General features: G+C 41.1%; 2 protein-coding genes across 2 annotated transcripts in view; one reads left to right on the top strand and one right to left on the bottom strand.

Annotated features, from left to right (window-relative positions):
* Nucleotides 1-2,090: 2,090 nt before the first annotated feature.
* Nucleotides 2,091-3,103, top strand: T265_07545 (hypothetical protein; the record flags this gene model as incomplete). Its single annotated transcript, XM_009173090.1, has 2 exons — nucleotides 2,091-2,147; nucleotides 2,840-3,103. The coding sequence occupies 2 exons, from the start codon at nucleotides 2,091-2,093 to the stop codon at nucleotides 3,101-3,103; spliced, it is 321 nt and encodes a 106-aa protein (XP_009171354.1).
* A 2,695-nt stretch (nucleotides 3,104-5,798) lies between these two features.
* The window catches only part of T265_14317 (hypothetical protein), a gene marked incomplete at both ends in the record, with an annotated part of 28,846 nt that continues 25,544 nt past the window's right edge, over nucleotides 5,799-9,100 (bottom strand). The window contains one exon of the mRNA XM_009173095.1: nucleotides 5,799-5,990. Coding sequence (XP_009171359.1) covers nucleotides 5,799-5,990 — 192 coding nt within the window. The remainder of the gene's footprint in view (nucleotides 5,991-9,100) is intronic.

Genomic DNA, 9,100 nt, shown 5'->3' with positions numbered 1-9,100 from the left:
GGCTTTCAAATAAGTCATGGTTGTACGGCAGTGAAGCATCGGTGTTGAACACTGATGTCATGCTGTCGATGATGATGATGATGATGATGATGATGATGATGATGATGATGAGACTAGTGATTCATACAGTTACAAGTTAAATCAAGTAAAATTGCGATTTCCCGAGAGAAAAGAAAGTGCAGATATGATGGATATTGTTTTGATGATGAACAGTGGTTACTTAGAACGTCTACTTGGTCAGCTTCACAGTAGAATGAGGCCAAATGTAGTAACTGACACCGCCGACCATTAAGGAATTTCTTATAATGGGTTGCAGTAAAAACAATAGTACTAAAATGTTTTGGTAGAGATACATAGCTTTACCTGACTGTGCGATCGGAACTAATAATTGCACCACAAGTAACGGGGTAGATGGTTCGATAGCCACATAATCGACCACTCACAACCAAGTGTTTTACGAAACTAATCGATCTGTGTACCGCAGCTCTGATGTTCCACTGATGAACCAGCCAAGCCTGCAGAAAATATGCACTCCTTGGCAAACAAAGTTTCACATAAGATGGCAGAATTCCGTTGACGTTAAAAGATGCCTGGGAAACAAAATAAAACTATGCACAAGCAAGGTACACAAGTCGACTAAGGTGGTAGGCACACTGAGTTACACAAAAGCAAGTACCGAGGTCTGTCTAGTTCACCAAAAGACGTTTCTCTCCCACTAAATTCTATGAAGGAGAATAGCTCACGTGTTGTTTGTCGTTTCTTTCCTCGGCCGATCCCTGAAAACCGTTATTTGAAGTAAACACACCCACAGTGGTTGGTATGTCGCGATACTTCCAAATTATAAAAAGGAGTGGAAGACTCCACTAATCGATCTGACATGTAAGCGGTGAGCTCGAATGAAAAATTAATGGGAAGTTAGTGTGCGCTGATTAAGTCGACTTTGATCATAGTCATGTTGCAAATAGTGAAATACAGCTACATACAATTTGTCTGAGTAGCTCATTTTGACATACTGTTAAAACGTATCCCGCTGAAATGATCATCCTAACTAGTATTTCCCCTTACATAAAACAACTCAGATGCTAAACGGTAATTTACTCTGCATTATGAGAGCTTGATAAGAGAATTCATGCCATTGCAGAGATTTAGCTTAAGTGGACCAGTGTATTCTCCCAATCAAACCTTGTGATTTATTTCACGTTGTTTTGCGATGTCTCATTATTGCGCGTAGTCCAGTTGATCGACTCATTTAAAAGCCTCGAATTTCTGACGGGTGCATAACCTTACTTGAATAAAAAATCAGGCTTCGTATAGTAATATAGTGGGCTTTTGCATGCTAACTTTTTCTTTCTTTGGGCACTCACGGGAAAAGAAATTTTTGATAATCAGGCTGGATACATGCACTTAGAAGTGTGATCAGTCAGAATCGGTCATAACTGTAAGCATAGTTGAATTATTCCTTATTCAATGCATGATTACGCAGTGGTTCCAAACACAGATTAACCCACCTCAACCCAAGAAAACTCATCCATAACAGCAGGACTGCCTGAAAGTTTAGATTAACGTTAAAAAGTGTCGAATCAGCTTAACTCAGTTGATCTTATGATTTTTCACAGTCACTAATTTGGGAAGAAATTCAAATTGAACAAGCATCCGTTTCTAATAAGCAATTTCTTGTTCAGCTGAAACGCTAATTTGTCTGAATTGAAAGTGCAACCAATGAACTGCGCCCAGGGATGCTATTTTTGGCACTGAGGTATGTAGTTTATTCTTTAGTCGAAGGTTTGCTGCCAGTTTTTTCTGTAAACGACGGAGACATAAAACAAATGGGAATATTCAGTCCCATGACAGATGGATTCTTATACTTTGAATGAAATTTTTGGCCAGTCAGTATTGGAGAAAATTAGACAAATGGTTTACCTTTGTTCACCAGCAACCCAGTCGTATTTTCAAACATCTTATCGCTAAACAAGAGATCATTAGCAAATTCCGTTTATATACTTCGCTATAGATGACAAAACACCATGGCTGACAGAATAAAAAATAACGCTCACATCTGTTCCTAGAATGTGCTGAAATTTGGATCGATAATGTATCCACGGGCTCAAGGCAAATACAGCGCAGATGTTTACAGGTTTGTCCACTTGGTATGCTTTTATTCAGTGGTATGCAACCCACTCAAAATGTGGCTGACCGTTAGAGGTTTCAAGCAGGCGACCGACTGGACCTGAGATAGTATGGCATCCTTATACTCTGCAAATAACTTACAATCCATGGAACAAACCATCCCGCCTGACTTGAGGGTGACAAGAGGTAGGCAGAAAGCACTAAACAAATATCTATGCAACATTATATTTCATTTAGGATAACTCAATCAGTTTCTTTTTTGATGTCACATCACTCGTCCTATGAAAATACTTAGGTAGATTAAATACGTATTTCCAGACCAAATATCGTCCACTTTTGTAAAAACACTAACTATGGCGAATCAGGGGAATGCATTTTCTGAAAGTTCTTATTTCCTTAACACCGTACTGAGAGAACATGCTTCAAAGGCTAGACTTAGAGCGTGCGACCTCTGCGTGGAACTTTTGTACCTCCGAGCACCATTCTTTCCATGAATGACCGGATTCGCTCTAAGGCATCATGTGTATCATGTGTCTGTTAAAATTATAGACAAAAACTGCAGCAGTATAATTTTCGAGTAAGCAATAGTTCTCAGTATGGGAAAACAATGGAGGATTGGGCAAACTGCGATCCACAATTAAGTGCAGTAGCATGCGGGAAACTGGCTTGAAAGTCATCCATTTATTGTGGTCCATTAGACAGCTCCCCTTAGCACTGTTTCGCTCTACACAACCCAAAATCCAAAGGCTTTACTCGAAACAGCAATCGAAGAAGCCAACTGAATTTGCTCGGCCACGCCACTGCATTGAGGACGAAGGTAGAGTTAAAACAGTTACGATCACAAACTGCTAGCCCCAGTTTCAGAATCCGGTGTGAACCTGCCCTCATCTTTTGCCGACGGTTGCTAGGTCCTTGGACGCCGACCATACAGTGGTACGGCCAGGTTATTGCCAAATTTCGTAAAGGTCAGTGCTGAATAGTTAAGCTAGTTGCTGTGACGACAGCAAGCTACAATTCGACGTTACATGGTGTCGTTTTGGTGTTAGCCCACGCCATTTTTGCTTATCTGCATGTAACATCCCCGGGACGCATGAAACACACAAGGGTCCAGACGTCCTCTGCTAATCTTGCGTAGGTCAACTTTCAAGAGATTCCATCTACTAGCTGTGCAAAACGTAAAACGTGTACACTGCGCAAATCAGTACTTTATGGTGGAATTTATCCCGTTTAAAAAAATAATACCCGAAAGACTTGCACAGGTCTTTGTTTGATATGTATATAATTTCCTGTTTGCTCGAGATTTTTTAAGACTTTTCTTACCGACTTTGAACAAACGTGCACCATCAATGCAAATTCTATCCGTATATCCGTTTGCTGAATACTGACTTCGGAATATACCCAGACCGAACTTTGTACGGTGTACAAGACAGTAAAAAGCGTGTAAATTGGATCACGAACTATTTCATCATCCTACGGACCAGTCGTATTGTCGGCTCTGAATATAAAAACATCTTAGCCTCTTCATGAAAAGTTTTGCATCGCAAAACAAGTACTTCATTTTCCGGGGGATTGTTGAAAAATCGATCTTACCGCACTGTAAAACACCTCACAAAAGGGGCAAGTAAAAAAGCTTCCAAAAGGGCCGCCGTCTTTTCCTATTTAAAATCTGTCTGAACTAGCACCGGTGTGTAAGGCCTCAGACTGCGTTGCGACCAGCCATAATCTCAATAGGAACCGCGTTTTTATAAAAATAAATAGGATTTTAGCACAAAAAGTATAGACTGAAAACATTCTTGTGTTAAAGATAATGAGCAATGTAATGTTCCAAGACTTAAAACCGCTGTTTGCAGGCACCATAAATCAAAAGATAGCGGAATGTATGTACACTTTCAAGTATTTCGGTCTTTGGAAATGTCCAGGTGCAAATGTGAATTTGGGAGAATACAGTAAAAGGTTTACATTATATGACTTATGTACCTGTAAAAGGCTTTGCTATTCAATCGGAAGTTTAATGAGCTGGTACTATTTTCTATTTTCCAAAAGTAAAGAGATTGACGGAAATATGGCCATTCTTTCTTTCAGGTATCTTTGATGAAGTCATCTGAGCAGTAGACCGGCTTCAGGGTCTTCACGGGGGTACACAACGGTCAACTGTTTATAGTTTACGAAAGGAACTGTACCTACGTAAGTAGATCTTTCTTCTTTCTAGTTGATTTATTAAACTGTGCTTAGTCTGTTATCACTAAGTTTCACGGAGAATTGGTTCACGCAGTCAACTTGATCAGTCATTGATCTGTCTGTCCTAAAACCAAGCATTACTAAGATATCTAGGTTATTTTTGCATTCGGAGGCTTGATGAGAGCTTTCGAGGTCTGATGGTTCAAAATTCTGCGTTACGAGGTAATTTTACAGCGAGTGCAACGAATATTTCCGTCAACGAATGTGTTCAGAAGCAGTGTTTGTTAGACCAGTATTCGCATATCTAACCATTGTTTACCGGAGAGTATTGCCTCCCGTGCCCGATTTCGAGTGGCGCAAGCAAACGGGTGGCCAAACCTTGAACTGGAAGGGGAATATGAAAGAGGTTACGAGATGTCTGGATGCTGTTAGTGCGAGCCGCCTTCCAGAATATGGAACGCGTCATCCCCACTGTGAATGTTTGGAGAATTTGTAAGATATGGCTGCTGACCGACGTTATCAATTTCTGTTCATATTGCCTGAATAAAAATCTGCAGATGCAAATACCTCGGAATGGATGTAATGCACTAGACCTGGGTTGCTTTCTCATTCACTTTCCTTCTTTTTTCATAATGAGGCTTTCAAATAAATTATGGATTCATGGAAACTAAGCATCAGTTTTGAACACCGATTTTATTCTACTGTTGATGATAATGGCGATGGGATTGATAATGCTGACGATGCTCATTAGTAATCGTTATACCAATAAAGCGGGTATTCGGTGATGGCAATTAAATGGAAGTGGCTTAAAGTGCTGACGATTCATTATTTTTCGGCCTACAGTCAGCTGATTGGATTAGTCCGCTCCATACGATGTACGGACTCTACTTGGAGACCTCTGTGAATGTGGAGTCGTTAGATTTTGCCAGGCCGTAACCAAGGAATATTCGCCAATACTAAACGATCGACCTTGCTAGGTATCATGAAACTTCGGAGGAATAATGCACTTCCTTCGCCAGTGCGCTAAATGAAACTCAAATTCTGGCCCCTGTAGATGACACATAAAACGTCCTAGGATTTGACTGTTTTTGATGATACAGCAAACTTTACACTGACAAGCAGTAGCACCCTCAAATCAGTGTGACACAAGTGTAGGGCATCCTTTGTCTATACCAAGTGATCTCAGTTTAACCCCTGAGGTACAAAGATATCTTATTTCTCACAGTATTTTCACCCAAGAACATGGATGGGTCTTTCGTCTGGTTTACCGGTCGTATGAGCCTCCTACGAGGGAGTGAATTTGCAGTATATTAGTGTCCTCGGCATTGACCAGGAACACTACACCAACCACTGTTGGGCTTACGATTCCTGGTAAAAATCAAGATTTGCTTATTACACACGAACCATGGGGCTGCACTTTTGGACGAAAGAGTTATCTGTAGGGCTCGTTAAGTGGTGTCAGAATTACGCACTCAGCAGAGTCAGACTTACTTTTGAACATCGTTGTTTACCAAAGCCAAATGGGAAATCACTTGCTGTGCAGACCAATGGTTGCGTTTCCCAATTTCCGGAGGAACATTTACCCCTACCACGAAATTATTTTGGAGTGAAAATTTGTCCAAGGTTCTAGTTGTAATGTTCGCAGGGCCGGGACAAAATGATCCTTCGGTAGGGAGGCACTTATTCTGGGTGGATAAAAAAAGTAGTCTGACTACACATTGAATGTACCGAAGTTGTAAGATATTTCCTCTTAGTTTCTATTTCTCCAAAGTAAAGCGGTGACAAAGGTGATACTTTTCGGACAAACCATGCAAAGACACAATGGATACACTATAACGTGCTCCATACTACAGGTTCTTGAAGACTTATGAAGTACCCTGCTGCAAAAACCAATTATTTTGAGTGATTGGCTACGTTCTGGTTGGAAATCCATTTTACGATAGTAAGTAGTGTTTTGCTTCTTGTTAAGACGTAAAATGAAAATAATACATGCCTTCATTGTGGATATTTTGTCATGCACTAAGATATTGCTACTACATAGGCTATCGGTGGAGTCTTTACACAGACTGGCCAGGAAGACGTTATCAATGCGGAAAGAATATTTCATGACAGGGGGATTGTGTGGGTTTCACGATCACAAAAAGGAGATACAAACGGCTTGGGCATTAAGCTAGAGATGAAGCCTATAAGTAACCAGCGTGCGTTTCTAGGAGGATGAGAAGATTTTCAGACTTTTAATGGCAATTTTTAAACTCAAATCTACATATCTGTGGGTATGCTTTGGTCTTAAGGTCAGCAGCCACCAGTGGTGAAATCACAGCCATAAAACGGAACGATTTTGCTACTTGGTTAGCCTGTGCGTCGAGTTTGTTACCAGTCTGGTTACAATGGAGTAGGCACATAGTTGTTTTTGACTTTTTAAGCATGGGTGAGGGTGAAGACTCCATACAGTTGATTTTGACTGCAAGATAGGCATCAACCGATGGAATTCTGACGTATCTTGAAGTACAATCGAGATGTTATTTAGAGTTGTCAACTGCTACTTTATGATGGCTGTTTCTACTTAGTTTGTTCTGTAGCTATTGTTGACCGTGGCTCAAGTATCATGTTTTTCCTTGATTCCGGCTGATTACACAGATATACGAGAAGAAAATGGTTTCGAAATGATTTTCGCTTTACAGAGAAACTTGGATAGATTCTTCAGCGATCGAAAGAAAAGACGCGACTTACATCTTTGTTGCCAAACAATTCTAGAATAAAGAAACACATCTGATACACGTTTTAGGGGATGGGTAGTTTATGTGAATAGTTTTGATGGTTAGGAAAATTCAAGCTTTGTCTGAGAATTGGATTCTGCAATATTTTTTGAAGCCCCAAATGCTTCATGAAAAAATACAATGGCACTGGATTTCGGCCGGTTTGCAAGTAACCAGAAAAAATATTGCCCACACGTAGGTTGGGACTTCCTAAACATAGTAGTTTGTTGGTCTGTTCGTCATCAGCTAGGGGCAGTTGGTTTACAATGAGGCACTGTACTGTCTAGGCAGAGGATTGTGCAGAAATCTATCAGGTGGTTCAAGCCAAAACGGATACAACAGCTGGCGCATTCTTCATTTCACAATGCAGGTTTAGTGACTGTTGTGGCATTAGGGATGACACTAACTGACTAGTCAACATAGCTCGGATCGCGGGAGGAAAATACCACTTGTGAACAATCCATCTGCTGAGAAAAAGAATATCTGTGTTGTGGAGAAGTGTGTCAGTAGATGGTGCAATGGATAAACCCCGAGGAACTCGATGCAACGTGAACTCTACGACTGTCATGTGGCTTGCCGGACGCGGTCAACGGATTTGCTAACAAACATTTGTTAAGTGATAAGAAGATATCAAGTTTTATCTCACAAGGCGTGTAAACATGTGACTTTCGAGGATGTTATAACCTCATCTTTTAACAACAGGTTGACGTGATCAGTGGGAAAGGGCTCCCCCATTGTGCTTAAAAGTGGCCTTTTCATCTACATGAGTCGACTTTATGAAGTTCCTTAGTCGCAATCGACGGCTTGGGGGGTTTTCCTACGCAGACTATCACGCTCATGTGTTAGTAGACAAATTTCAGCAGGGACTTGCATTAAGAGTTTTCCTCACCAGCTGGTCGCCTGACTTACAAAAACAACAAACAAACCATTTCAGGGATTTTGCTGGACCCCACATCTAGCTGTAAAATAGTAAAACAGCTCTGTCGGACCCCACCGGTTCACCTGGTTTTAAAAATAATCCTCGAGCACAAACCGATGTCTTCACGGCTGTGGTGGATTTCCTAATGCTGTTCCTACATTCATCCATGTTAGTAGAACTAAACTGTGATAGTCAAGAAAAGTTACTTCAGTCATCCAAAGTTGCCTAATCAGTCCCGACGCACATGCTCTTATAGTTTGACTGAGACCTTATTGTTCCGCACACAGCGATTCTATCAGCACTTGGTGATTTTCAGCACCGTTCTAGGATGGTACAGTACAGGTGACTTCCAAACATTCATCGGTACTGTAACGTGAATCTACCTGCTGAACGATTAAGTGATTGGCTGTAATGGTTTCTCTAGCCGAGGATTTTGCGGTCGACATTCATGAGGATGTTGCTCATTGTCTTGCACAGGATGTATTTGGAGGATGGTGTTCACAGGACATACTGATAACTGAAAAGAGGAAGTTCTTGAAATCACCCACAACCGCAGTTATCTCACTGTTGTCATCCATTCGTGCTCGGTAGATACTGTGATCTACAAGACGAGTTCTGTGATCGGCTGTTAATATTTCTGATGGCGCGTGACTGCATCAATCTAAAGGTCAGCGGTATGCATCCTAGGTTCAATCGATTTAGGGTCAGTAAGTACAAGTTTTATACTTGTTAATTATGAAATTTCGCGGATTTTGACTACATCATTTATTTGCATGGTATCCAGACTCCTGAGAGGACGGTGCTTTTAGCGGATCTTAGCTGGAACTAGTTGGTACTCTGAGCCTACCCTGTTTTCAGCCTTGCGTTCTCTACATGAAGTGCTATCCTCCATAGAAAGGCTCATCTCAGACGAAAGGGGAATATCATTGATTGGGCTGGCTAGTAATCTACCACCATATAACATGGAGCTGGATTGGATGCTTGAAGGACAGAGTGCACATCTGTTGGAGATTCACCAAGTTTATCCATCGTAAATGCCTCTCGCTAAGTTCATCGAGGAGAAATATTTAAGAATATGGCATACAGGCTCTTCCGACGAATCTGCACAAACAATACGTGC

Source organism: Opisthorchis viverrini (assembly GCF_000715545.1).
Source record: "Opisthorchis viverrini unplaced genomic scaffold opera_v5_172, whole genome shotgun sequence".
Taxonomy (NCBI): Eukaryota; Metazoa; Platyhelminthes; class Trematoda; order Opisthorchiida; family Opisthorchiidae; genus Opisthorchis; species Opisthorchis viverrini.
This window is presented reverse-complemented; position numbering and strand designations above follow the sequence as displayed.